The sequence below is a fragment of the Astatotilapia calliptera genome, chromosome 11 (assembly GCF_964374335.1).
Source record: "Astatotilapia calliptera chromosome 11, fAstCal68.1, whole genome shotgun sequence".
Lineage (NCBI taxonomy): Eukaryota > Metazoa > Chordata > Actinopteri > Cichliformes > Cichlidae > Astatotilapia > Astatotilapia calliptera.
The window spans coordinates 20,228,593-20,242,925 of record NC_137432.1 but is presented as its reverse complement, the minus strand read 5'-3'; the positions used below and the strand labels follow the sequence as shown (position 1 = coordinate 20,242,925).

Below are 14,333 nucleotides of genomic sequence, written 5' to 3'. Positions count from 1 at the left end.
ACACACACACACACACACAAACAAACAAACTGCATTCCTAGAAACTGTGTAGTACGGTAGTTGGCTATATAGTTCTTGTAATGCTTTATAGGAAGTTGCTTTTTGAACAGTTTGCCTAATTTAACGCATGGAGTTTGCACACTTGGCTTGACTAATTAATAGACATCGTCACTGCAAATATTTTTCCTTATATTGACTTATTTGTATACCTTTTCTTTCAGTTTTCAAATTACCTTTAATTAAGTGCCAGGTAGGATGTGCGTCACTTCAACAAACTAAGTGTCTGCCTTCACCGGAATCGTATTCTAGAACTGACTGATGCTTGTTACATTTGCAATTATGTGCATATATTTTGTAGTAAATGTGGGTAATTAATAAGTCGTGCTGTGAATTCCACTTTGGAGCAACAAGTAGCTTAAGAGCATCTAATGGCCACAGAGCGGCAGTATTGGCCAGTGAATAAAGGTAAGTCATGTTCAGTGGATTAAAGGTCTCCCAGGACTATCTCTAACTCAGCCAACAGTATAGTCCTACAAGAGGTTTCATCCTTCCTAAGGATTTTATTTTTATATGTTTTTTTTCCTACTATCAACAGCACTTCACATGCCTTGTTCTGCAAAGTGATTTTATTTTCTGAGGTAGTCTGAGGTAGAGACAGGCTGGAATTAAGTGCATGCTGCCATTTTTCATCGTTCATTAATGCATAAAATCAATTTGAAAATGTGCACAGGTTCTGAATAACTACAGCATGTGTACGCTACATTTAATTAAATTACTTGTCAGAGTAACAGATCTGAAACATTTTGTGCCTTGTCATTAATCTAATCTGGAGCTGGTTTTCTTCCCCCCCCCCCCCCCCCCATCTGACTGTTTTCAGGAGAACAGAGTGACTGATGCAACAACTTGTAAGAGAGAAACACGGGTCTCTACAATGTATATGTGACAATATGCAACAAATGTTCCTTTTTAAAGAGGCAAAAAAGTGAGTGGAAGAATTCTTTAGTTACTTTTTTTGCATCCATGGACTGTGTGGTATCTTTGAGTCTGTGCCTGATGAATGTGTAATGGGTCATAACTGGGCTCATCCAAATTTCAGACCAGTGATGGTAAAACTTTTTTCTTTTCCAGTTATGCATGAGAACACTGTGGGATATTACTATGAAAGCATTACATCACTCACAGCTTCTTGTTTGAGGAAACTGATGGGTTTCTTTTAAAAATCCTGGCATGGCTTATCCTCTGTTATTTATTGAAGTTTTTGCTTGATGGGTAAGGCTTCACCTAATCATTACTCTTAAGTTTAGAGATGAGGTAATAGATATGTTTGGGATTCTTTGGGCTTAGGATGTACTGAATAGACTGTTCAACCTCACTGTGGAAACACATGCAGGCAAAGTCACGTTTAATAGCTGCTCGTAAGTGACCAAACCCTTCTGTTCTCTGGGAACTGCCCAGCAAGTTTGAGTCAACCAATAAGATAATTTCCTCACTCCTACACTCTACAGTAAAGAAAGGGCACCTCAGTCCTTCTGGCTTCATTTTTGCATGGAGTGGAGACTTATTTCAAACAGCTGAAAGTGAAAACAGCTCCCTAGGGACTTTATTTCTAACTCAAATCATCAGTGTGTTTATTTAAGTGATTTGTAATAGGACCGCGGGTCCCGCAAGCCAATATAAATCATATAGGGATGACTAACACAATGGAAATACCACTCACAACATATTATCCATGCAGTGTTGTAATGTAATCTAAAGGTGTTATGATAGTGTTATTGTTAGCCTCGCCATATAACATTTAAAAATTGTTATTGTTAAAAATGTTATTAATAATCCCCTTTAAGTAACACAGAAGACAAGTTCATATATCATTAGACTGATAAACTTTCTCGCAAGTGCTGTGCAAAAAGATTATCCTACACAATTACAAATCTCCATAGCTTTCACTCAGGCACCACCATTTATCGTCCACCTAATGTAAATGTTATAGGGTCAAGTGTTTGAGCGAGAAAAAGCCACTAAGGTTATCTACTGAGGACCCTCCAGAGTATATATTTTGTTGGACAAGACTCCCAGGGCCATTAGAAAGCTCAGCAGAGATAGTTGACATACCAAGACAGAAATTACTGAGTCTTGACAGTTTCAAACCACTAGCTTCATTTCAGTATTTCAATGATTAATCTGAATGCTGAAATTTGAGTAACTCAGATGTTGCAGTGCACAAAAGTAAATTTACTGGTTAAACAACTGCCTGTAGAGTAAAGGGTTTTCTATCCTTATTTTGAAGTTTAATTGCAAAACATCCCCATAAACCAGTATTGAATTTTTTATTACTGTATTGTTGTTTTGCAATGCAGTGAATTACTGAACATTCTCATTTTTCAAGTAACACAAATATATCTACTTTTTTTCTTTTACAACCCACAGACCTTGACATTGTCAGAGTGTCAACACTGTGATATTCAGTATGTCCTGAGGTTTCCCTCACCACATAGTAGTTCCTGATCTTTAACCACTGAACAGCAAACACTTGGAATGATATTCCCACCAGTTCAGAAGCAATGTCTTTCAATATTTATAGTCAGCTAGGCTGGTATATTTTCCTGGCTTTGTAAAGATATGATTATGTTTTCAAATCAGACAAATTAGTAACTCTACATTATTTATTTATTTATTTTTGACATTCAGACTATATACCAATTTATTCTGTTAAGTAATTTAAAAAAATAGAACATTTCTGAAGAAAGTTTGAATCTGTCAACATAACTACTGCTGTGGAAAGCCCAGACTATCTTCTTTCAGATGCCAGTAAAATTGACTTGGCTGCTTAGGTCTTATCTTACATCTTTCCCTCTGCCACAACAGTCATGACTTGCTTGGTCTTAAATATGTGATAAGAGTTCGATGGTGAAGCCTCTGATTGAAACGTAGCGATTTTAAAACAAACACACCACTATGGATGATCTCATCTACAGACTAAAGTGACTGCTTTGATATATTGTTGGTTAAAATCAGAGTTTTAGAAGTTTTTTTTAACCCAAAATGTAAGGTGAGGATGCACCAGTAGTGCGTGAAAACAAGAAAACACCAGTTGACAAAGACCTACAATCATTTGTTAGTTTTATATTTCTATTTTCTATTTTGCTTTTTCTACCCCAAATTTTGGAGAAGTATTTGCTTATATGAGCGGTAACAGATAACTAAATATCTTAGATTTCTGTTGTTGCACAGTTACTAAGAGCTTTATACTAATATCTCTTTGGGCGTAGTCATCTCTGTTTGAGGTATGAAGAGCAGCATTAATCTGGACATCTATTTCCTATAGCTGACTGCTTTGCAAAGTGGAATATTCATTAAAGTGCTTTATATTTTGATGAAAATTGAAAACCTATGAGACGCTTTTGTTATTAGCCTCCTTCACCTTTTGCACCTGCTACAACAAAGCATCATCACTGGTCCTTATCTTCCCAAGGTGATCTTAGCTAGAAGCATTGCACAAAGGCATAATAATAAAAGGTTTAGTATAATATAGATCAAGTCCACTTTAGTGTGGGTCACTGACCCAAACTGTATCGGCTCTTTCCAACCTTAATAGTCTGCTCCTCTGGGAGCATAATGTTTGGATTGGTTGGGAAATATATTGGCAATAAAGAGACAAAAGGATGTCATAAATGTTGATTAAAGCTCTGGTTAAAAGACAAAGGCGGAGAGGCTCTGAGTTATGAGGGCTTTTCAGACTGCGTTATTGTTTCAGTGACAGAGCTCTTAGTGTGTCTAGTGGAGTGGCGAGTGGTAAACATTTCTCAATGTGTGAGGAGTCATTAATCCCTGGAACCGAGGATGGCTTCACTACCAGTGTCTGTGGCCCAAGAAATCACAGCCAGTTGGCACCAGCAGGTCGTGCAGAGCTCCAACATAAATGCTTTGTATACTTCAGAGCTGTTTAAATCTCTTCTATGTGCTGTAGCTAAGGCACACTTTAGAAAAGGCAACAGGCAACACTCTGTGTTTTGCACATTCAGTTCATTTGCCAGTCAAGCTGTTGATGATGCATTGAGTCCTGCCAGGTTATAGTCTCACTGTGAAACATAAGCAAAAAATGAAGCCAGTTTGACGAAAACACGTTTCTAAGGCCCTGACAGTAACGTCAGGGAGTAATACAGTATGCAGATTGTCACTGAGGCTGAATCGTAATTCTGGCAAAAAGTAACTTTCCTGTTTCTGGAGTCATTAGACTTGGTCATGTATGTTTATTATAATTTATTTTGAAGAGATTCCCAGTTTCATAATTACTTTAGGTTCTTTAGGTTTGTAGGTAGAGTTTTCCCAAATTCTACTTGAATTTTTGAATTAGCAAATCCGAGGACTACAAGTCTGAGAAAATTTGTATTCTTGCATGAAAAACACTTCACTCATCATGTCACACAAGCGCACACAAGGTACATTGTAAAGGTCAGTTTCTGCTTGGTTCCTTTTAAAGGGGGACTTGTGTTGTGTTTCCTTGTTTTCTCGCATGTACATAAATAGATAATACTGCCATAATCAAAGCTCCTGTGAGAGGAAACAGCCCTAATATAGTCATCCCAGTCATCTAGCCTGATGTTCAAGCCTTCTGTTTGCAAGGGGGAGTCAATCAATAGAAAGCTGGCGTAAAGGAAGTGTAGCTTTTAAAAGAGGAGTTAAAACGTCTTGGTTCAGCAGTGGATTTGCTGTGAGGCTGTGGCTAATGTTCAAAGCTACTGAGTCCAAGAATAAAGATATGGAGCTGGAAATCAGCAAATAGTAGAATTATTTTTATTTACTTGTAGGGAGCTTCCTATTATAAAGTTTCAGTTTTGTTGGTTAAAGTTTGCAGGGTCTTGATTATACTTCACGCGTGGGACTGTTTAGCAGGTTTTCCCGTTTATCGCTCTCGCAGTTGACAGATAGAAGCTGCAGCACCGCACGTTTATTTGCACTCATTGCTCTGTACTGGCGCTCCAGCTTTGGACCACACCCACCAAGGGCCAGCGGTGTTCATACATGCCCCTGGGCGTGCATTTGCAAACTCCGCCCCCGCTGGCTCCACCCACCAGCGGACCACAATGATTTAGAAGTTCAGGAATCCCACGTGACGTCACCCAGGGTGACGTTATGCTCTCTAAATAGATCGTATTGTAATCTTTTCTCAGTCCAACGTGGTTTCTTCTGAGAGACTGCTTCACATTTTCTGCACTTGTTTGGTAAGTTGAAAGCCTTGCCACCATGCAGAGGACCGTGCACGCGCCTCTGCAGGTTTGTCATCTTTTTATTTTTATTCTTTTAAAAAGCGATTCTTCTCACTTGTCCTTCTCCCTTTTTCATGCAACAGCTTGTTTTCTCGTTCGCTTCAGCAGTCTTTCTAAAGATGTGATTTTGTTTTATTTCTTTCACCTCCTGGTGTCTGCAGCTTTGTGTCGTGCGAGTTTTGTTTGAGTGAGTGCATTGTCATGTCACTTCGCGCTCCGTGTGTTTGGCCTGTCTCTTACACTGTTGTTGAAGTTGAATCGCGGAGTCAAGTGCCGCTGCAGCTCGGTCTGTCAAGTAGCAGCTAAGGCAAGTCTGCAGAAAATTATCTGAAAGGACAAAAACACGAACATTTTTATTGCAACGGGCGCTTTTCGTTGCACTTCACACCAATTTGGCACGTCTTCTAAGTTTTCATTTAGCTCTAAATCTCCGAAGCTGGACCCCTGCATCATTGTCATGCCTGTCCCATCCAGGGATACGCAGAGCAGGCTAATCTTCGGGACTCGTGCGTGCTGCGGTTCACCAATGACTGTCTGGAATATAATGGGCCGGTGGTTACGCTGTTACCCCAGGGTATCCTTGTTTACGTTAAATTTATGTTCCTCTTTTTCTCTTGAACAGCAATGTTCATCAAGATTACGTCATTCTGCAGGCCAGTCGATATTTGATTAAGCGCTAAGATGTTGAGGGTTACTTTGAGTAAGGTTGTGCTGACGGTGCGCACTTTGTGACGGAACGGCTTTTTTAAAAAAAGAGAAAGATGCTTTAATTATTTGATTGCTCTCCGGCCGCTATCATTATGTTTATGTGACAGCACTATCAATAACACATGTTTCTCGTACACGATTCCACTTATTGTGCCCGAGTTTTTATTCGGTGTCGTAATAACGCCTGTTAAAGTGTTATTTATGCCTGTTGCGACTTTTTTCAGCATTTAATGTAGACTGGGATGGAGTTTCTTTGTATGAAAGCTTTTGCAATAATTTGTCTCCATAAAAATATGTAGCCTATCAGATTGAGTAAAGTTAACTTGCTGGACAAATTTTTTTTTTATTTTTAAAGCAAAAATACATAATCCAAAAATAGTTCATAATAATTATTAGGATTTACATAAACTTAGACCAAGTATCATAAGCTATAGTTAATGCATTTAAATTCACTTGTTTATTCTATAATAGTGTTATTTACTAACCTTCATGGATATATGGTTTTTACATGTTAAGCTGGATTGCAGCAGTAAACTGTTAGTTGCATTTCTTGTGCTTGAGGTACCCCTGGTAATGTCTCTACTAATATAGAAGGTGTGAAAAGGTAGCAAACATAAAGGCAGTCTCAAGTCTGAGCAACAAGTACACCACAGAAGTTAGAGCATTTTATTTTAATACTAGAGCTTTCTTTTCGCCTTTACCTGCAAAGTTCTGCAAAGTGAACGCTAAGAATAATACAGTTAGAATAATGTGAGCAGTGCTAATCCCATGCTAGACCTCTGAGGGTTAATTTTTTGATTTATGAGTTTATGTTGAGTCAGAGACCAGTAATTGAAAGCTTTTGAAGTTTATATTTCAGTCAAACCAGTCTTCTAGTCATGCATTGAGTTTAAGAGCAGAAGTTCAGTGCAGACATTGTCAGAGAGGTCCCGTGTACGTTGTCTCAGGGTTCGCCGTAATCCTTCCTTCAATTTGTACTCTCAAAAGCCCAGGTTATGGCACTGGAGCTGGAGAGTTGAATTGCTGTGCATGTTTGTGCTTGCTTTAACCCCATATGCCTTTGCACCCCAACCCTTCTTTTCCTCACCATATTGTTTAAATTCTAATATGCGTTCTACCTGGAGAGTTCTTCCCAAGTTCCTCTTGAAATCGAATGCCGGACCCTAATCCTTCCCCTCACTCACATCAGGATGCAGTTAATGTAAAGTGTAACCAAATTTCCTCTGCTAAATGAAAACATCTATATTAAATGAGAGCCAAGTGCCCTGTCCAAGGAAAGGGCGTTGAATGCTGATAATTTGAAGTGTGAAAGCTATTGGATAATTCGCAGAGGCATTCGCAGAATTAATGGCTGGAAGTTTTATGTATCATATGGTTTGAATTTCCTAGTAAATGTGAGGGAATGATCGAGTCCCGTTTTAGAAACAGGAACAGGAAGGTAAACGTTTCTGTTTTTTACAGTTATGGAAACAATTTTTCTCTTATTTTTTTAATGCCTTGCTTTAAAGTTTTTATGTTTCAAGAACTGTTTCAAATTCATACTGGCAATCAAGAAGGGAGCTAGTAAACAACAGTTCCAACAAGAGTTGAAACACAACAGCTGATTCATGCTGTTTCATGAACATTTGGGGCCTTTATTTAATACACGAGTGAGTAGCGCCATATCTACAGACACTGTTTTTGTCATCTAGCGCTTAGTTTTATTTAATGATCAGCAGTGTTGGTCGTGTTTGTTGTGTCAAAATAGACCAGGTGAGTTTTTAGGGGCCCTGTTTTAGAGAACTGAACTGGTGATAGAAAGAGAGACCAGGTCTCATTGCTCTCTGACAGTGAGACCCTTTCCAGACCCTGTTCAAGCGGGCTTGGTCATGAAGTACAACTTGTTAGGAAAACAGGACTGCTTAGCATAACACAATATTTGACTGTTTTGACTGCGCTTAAGGAAATAGCCTGTACCTATGAAAAAGACACATGCACATAGTGTATGAAAGTATTCATGCCTGACACTTGACATGCCGCACTGACTTATTACAGACTTATTACAGAATTACAGATGTGGTGCGGTTCTTGTGAACTGGTAGGAGGGAGAGGTGATAATAATGCAAGCGATAAAAGGAAATGTTTAATGTGCCATTAAATAAAAATGATGTGGTCCAGTATCAGTGTTGTAAATACTGCAGATGTTTTAGTTGTACTGAGAGGACACATGATAAACCACAGACCTATTTGATGATCATCAAACTCTTAGTGTCTTATTAAACCCCCTTCTCTGATTACATTTAAGTTGGGCAATAAAAAGCAGATAAAACTAAGCAGAAAAAGTTTTGTGTCTCATTTTACGTCATAATGCCAATTTTTCTTTATTTAACTGCAATTCTAAGTTATTGTAACATAGAAGAAATAGGTTTCTGTGAAACTATCAAGCAGCCAAGACTCATAAGGCTCATAAGGCCAAGAATCATTAAATAATTAAATACAAAATCCATTTCTTATATGGCTAGACACCCCAAGCGCTTTGTGGGCTTTGCATTGAAACCACACATCAGCCAAGTGTGGTTTCCATGTGTGGGGTGTGAAATAGGGATGCAAGAATGGTTAAGAAATTTTATGTTAAAATAACAACTTGGAAAGTACCAATGCAGCATATATGGGTTTTTTTTATCGGTATGTAATAATTTGTGCCGGGAGACAATGAAAACTACATTAAAATCTTTCAGTTCTCCACAACTTGGTAAATGGCAGCCAGCAAGGCTGATATAAGCCAGTACTGATGTTCCTTATATATAATGGTGCATCCCTGTTTTGCATGTTTTGCATGTTCATGTCCACCTTCACCCTAAAAGACAAATAATCGTACTTACTTAACATCTGGTACGACATCCGTCTTGGCATTTGTGTTATTGAAATGTGATGACTGCTCAGAGGCTCTTTGTTAGTGTTTATTAGAAGAATAGTTTATACTTTTGCACTGTAACAATAATAAGATCTCGAAATACTAAATAAGCTGCGAACCAAGTATGATGTCGCAAAAAAAAGTACAAGGATTGCACAAATAATATTTTTTGCTCAGTAGTTTGCAGACTGTGACGAAAACCGTTTTTCTCTTTTACACAAGTGAGATAAATTTCTGTGTTTAATGTTGTCTAAACACAAAGATCTTAACAAAAATTGTTTCAGTAAAAATGCAAATGCAAGCAAAAATTTAGCTCAGAATCTGACCAAACTTCAAGTATACTGTGTGTGTTGCCTTGGTAAGCTTACAAGTGGTTGGCATCCTGAATATCACTTTTAAAAAAAGTCAAACGTCAAAATAAAATGTAGTAATAATAATAAAAAGATATATTCCTTCCTATTCCTGCCTAAAATAATTTAAAAAAATTATTGGCAGGAACAATAAAGTAAGATGCTGTAAACCTGTGCAATATAAATGTTTGAATGTGTGCGCTCCATCATGTGGATATCATATTTCACATAGGTGTTGTTTAATGCGTTTGATGTTGATCGATATATTTTAAAATCCAACTGTTGTTTCCGTAATTTATTTGAAATGTATGAAAAAAATACAGTTGAAAATTTTGACTTCTTTAACTGGCTTTGCCTGATTGGGTTTTTCAAAGTTAAAAGAGGAAAAGGATAAAATTTGAAATAATTTGTAGAGGTTTATTTTTAGTGTTTTTATCTTTTACCATCACTTGTCCCATTTTGCTTTGAATTCTTAAAGTTAAAATGATATGGGTGCACTGAGAAGTTCCTAAAGTGCACGTTAAAAAACCTGAGGCCCGCTTATTTTTAAGCTTTAAAACTAACACCAACTAAAGTTCCTTTTCTTCTTTCTATCAAATAAGCTGCACTTTCTGACTGTGCACGGCTGCACAGCCGCTGCTTCCTTTTCTTGTTCTCACTAAAAGATGCATAACCAGCGAATCAATTCATTAAGAAACCGATGACTGTATGGCTGAAACTTAAATGTGGAGCTATTTTTTCCAGATGTAAGTGCCTTTTATTTAAAGTCAATTTTGTCTTACTACATAGCTGCCTTAATAAAAAATATATAAGTACTGAGAAGCAATGTCTATATAGATACATTTGTTCATTTTGTTTATTACCAGCTTTAAAGTGTGTTACAATCTATGTGGTAATGTGCAATAAAAATGTGGATATAAAGAAAATCCATCTATCGAAATATTTAAAAGTTTTCCCAGTGGTTGAGTTTTGCTGAAGTTATTGGACCCAGTGTTTCCACAACCTCAGCCTTGATGTCATTTTAGTGGAGCCCAGATTACTGTAGCGTGAGAAAACTAGTGCAGGTGCAGTAGCAGTTTCATGTCTAGCATGACACGAGCGTATTTTCCCTCGTCTAAGGAAAGCAAAATTATTCAGCTCTCCTCACTGCTTTCTTCTTTTGTCTTTTTCTGTAGTTTTATGAGAAGTTGGCCAGAGTGATGAACTCGGACCAGGAAAGGCCGTTCGTGTGCAACGCTCCTGGCTGTTCTCAGGTGAGACTGTCGTGATAAAACTCAATGCGTACATGTGCATGTTTATATGTATGTCTGCCTGTGATATCAATACACCAAAGAGGGATTCGGAGTAGATTTATCTCTCGCGCATGAGGGAGAAGCGCAATACCATGGAAGTGCTTGAAACACAAACTGTGATCGGGTCTAGTGTTAAAATACCTAAAGAAAAAAAAGTTTCTTTTAGGATGTAGTCAAGAATGACTACAATAACAGTGAATGTTATTTTAGGGTAGTGCTTCATTTCCTATCAGTTACTCATACTTGTCTCTTTACATATGTACAATTCTTTTTTTTTTCAACAGCGATTCCCCACAGAGGACCATCTAATGATACATCGACACAAACATGAGATGACCCTTAAGTTCCCCTCCATAAAGAACGACAACATGTTATCAGGTGAGTTATGCTCCTTCAATACAGACTACCTCACTATTTGAGCAGGGTTTGAAAGAAACTTGGAGTTTGTTTGCAGCTGTGTCTTTGTGACTCATGCACAGACACACTCGTCTATCATCAGTATGCTTTACAGTGCCTCCAGAAGTTGTTTGCAATAATGTAAATCATATGAGGCATGCTACCCTACAGCTTAGTGTCATTCACAATGAACACTTCAGTAACATATAAAGAAGCTGCCTGACAAAAACTGGACAAATGAGCATTTTATGTGTGAGCTTGTCTTTCCTGTTACTTCATGTGATTTGCGCTTTTCTGTCACTCGGTGCGTCATCATTCTATATATCACGTCGAAAGAAAGGAAGTTTTACAGGGTGCAAAAGCCCAGTTGAGCCGCTGATCTGGACATTAATCTAGAGTTTCAAAAGTCCAGTAAGAGTCAAACCAATAGTAGCAGCCAATCCAATAGTGTAGATCTCTACTCCTTATAACATTCCTAATGCATCAGCCATCGTCTAGTAAAAATTGCTACAGCCAGACTATTCAAGTAGTTTCTTCTTTATTGTTTACACTCGGTAGTCAGTAGGATCAGATTTTCTAAGCCAGGCGTCTTTATCGCTTTTCGCCTGAGTTACAACTATGACTACTTTCTTACTGATACACTGAACTCAGGATAAAATAATCAGTGGTTATGCAGCACACAAAGTCACACCTCAGACACACAATGTCACATGCAAAATTGTCTACGCTTAACTTTTAGTACTATAATTCATGACCTAAAGTTGACCTGCTCTATTTGCTTTGCATTGACTCGACTAAAAACTGACATTACTCGGTTTCTTAATAGAGCTTGAGTAATATCGTCAGTCTCTGCAGATCGAAACGGCGCTGTATATTTGCAGAGTAAAACTGTGTTTTGAGTACACACGTCATGACGAAAGTTTGAGTCAATCCTCAGTCTAGCCAGAATGGATAAACACGCCATGGAGTATGCTTTTAGCCTTTGAAACAACTGTGATCCCAAAATCACCTTCAACAGTCTGAAACCCGATCTGCGTGCACCCCCCACAATGTCAAGCTGAATACCACAGCTTGACTGAGCTCGACAAATGAGACCCCACTCTGTAGGTGGGATCTGTACTTTGTCAGCAAAAAACTGGGCTGTCAAAAGTAGTGTCTCTCATCGGCTAAATACAAGTAATGCTTACTTAAAAACACAATGTGCAACAACAGTGTACGTTCATTATTCTTTTTGGATTGGTCTCCATTAGCTTGCTTAAAGTGCATGCTGGTAAAAACTTTGGCTCACATAATTGGACATCATTTTTTTAGAGTAAGGAACAATGAGGCAGAAAATACAAAAAATACAAGTCATAAAAATCGGAGAGTACAAGAAGAGTCACAGAATCAAATTAAAAGTTAGCAGTAAAACTATCCAAATTATCAGAATAAAACATGCTGCGCTGTCAAAACAGATTTAAATGCTTTCTCGTGTCTCATTTAACTTCTTGCAGACATGGTTCCTGTTTTAAATACTGTTGTGCGCATATTTGCATTTTGGTTCATTTTGCCTGCGTAAGTTTTTACATTGTATATATGTTTCAGGTATGCAAATGAGAATTAGGCATACATCTTTTACAAAAGCATCACACAATATCACAAAATGGAAAAGGAAAAAGACAAATATGAAATTAACTTTTTCACGAAAACACTACGCTTGCGGATATATTTTGCCATTTGGAACCCCTTAAAACTCTTTTCCCTCTAACTTTTAAAGGTCCACATTCTACTTTTAAACCTGAAAAACATTTTTTCTTCGTTTACAGACCAGACACCTACGCCAACACGTTTTTTAAAGAACTGTGAGGAGGTGGGCTTGTTCAGTGACCTGGACTGCTCAATTGAGCAGGAATTTTGCAAAGCCCAGGAAGAAGAGGACAGTAAACAGGTACTGGAACAAAAAGGAAAAAAAACTCAGACTAAAAAAAACAAAACAAAAAACAGATGAGACCAAAGCCACAGAGGTTAGGTGGTTAAGAGCTCTTATCTGGAGTGATCACATGAGTAATGTCGCTAACAGCGGCTCACACTGCATGAGCTGATAACACATTTTTTTTATAGACTGGAAACACATAGACCTCATGCAACCACATTCTGCCCATTTGTTCAAAAATGGATAGCCACAAGTGTTTATTCACCGCTAATATTTCTGCTATATTTCTCTCTTTTATCCAAACTATATGTTCCCTGTCTAGTTCTCGTGATGCCACTAGTGCCACGCTGCTTTAACCTCATCTGACTTGTCAACAGTGACAGACAGGGCTAGCAGGTGGAGATTTGTCACCCATCACAGATGAGGACAAAAGATATCAGGTTCTCCACCTGCAGCTTCAAACAGATCTTCATCGCTTAGAGAAGGAGTCCTATTTCTCCCAGACAGACAGACCCCTGAGACATCTTTTTCAGCAGTAATCAGGAAAAAATACTGACCAGACAGTCTTGTATGTGAGCAGAGTCACAAACACTGACGTTTGACAAAGAACATGATCATTTATGCATTATACATCTGCCCTGAAGCACCTTGACCTGAAACATGGGTAATAGTCAAATCACCACAAGACAGACTGCTTATCTAAGGTCTGGGAGTGTGTGCAGTCCCTGCTGCAGCTAAGCTGTTGTCTCTGTGGTTTGGCTCTGGAGATCGTGCGTGCTCAGGTCAGCCATGTCTAGGCTGCCCAGCCTGTGTGGTTTATGATGGGAGGCTTTGCCAAGTCAGCAGGAGGCGAGTCAGAGCAAGACTTGCAGGGAGTGTAAAGCACAACAAGATAAGAGTTAAAAATTTGAAACTTTAAGAAAACACCAAGAAGACAGTATGAAATAGTCTTATTTCCATATCCTGCAATATACTATCATAATGGTGAAGATTAAGTAATTGTACTGCAATGCAAAATACTTTATGGCACTGTAAGTGTGTGAGAGATACGTGAGTGTGAGTATTCTATCACTTGCAGCTATTTTAGTATGAATATTCATAATGTGACAGTTAAAAACTGTTGGTAAAATAAAAATAAAGGAAATATGGTCATCAATAAACTCTCAGCTCAGCACAGAAAAGCTTGTAGATGATACCTTACTTAGTTCCTCATTACCCATTCCCACCCACTGAATGTGTGAAGTCCAAGGCCAAATGGTTGAAATGCTTGTGTTGTTTTGCACTTGAAAATGCTCTTTATAGAGTCCTAAACCTCTATACTGTGCTCACTCGCCTCCTCTCTTCTCTTTACAGAACATTTCACTGCATGGCCAAGCAGGCCAAGGCCAGCACCAGCAGTCCCACTCACGAATGGGCAATCATGATACCAGCATAGTGATCCAGCAGGCCCTGCCCTCTCCTCAGTCCAGCTCTGTCATAACTCAGGCTCCATCAACAAATAGACAGATAGGGTAAGCA

General features: G+C 38.4%; 1 protein-coding gene across 8 annotated transcripts in view; it reads left to right on the top strand.

The window, feature by feature from the left end:
• Positions 1-5,115: 5,115 nt before the first annotated feature.
• creb5b (cAMP responsive element binding protein 5b) overlaps positions 5,116-14,333 on the top strand; it is a 67,788-nt gene continuing 58,570 nt past the window's right edge. For 5 of the 8 annotated variants that reach the window (XM_026185983.2, XM_026185982.2, XM_026185980.2 and 2 more), the window contains exons 1-5: positions 5,167-5,271; positions 10,391-10,468; positions 10,792-10,885; positions 12,709-12,830; positions 14,169-14,326. In XM_026185983.2, coding sequence (XP_026041768.2) covers positions 5,242-5,271; positions 10,391-10,468; positions 10,792-10,885; positions 12,709-12,830; positions 14,169-14,326 — 482 coding nt within the window. In that variant the 5' untranslated portion in view covers positions 5,167-5,241. Of the gene's footprint in view, positions 5,272-10,390; positions 10,469-10,791; positions 10,886-12,708; positions 12,831-14,168; positions 14,327-14,333 lie in introns of all 8 variants that reach the window. The other 3 variants (XM_026185984.2, XM_080307958.1, XM_080307959.1) reach the window with 1 other exon arrangement.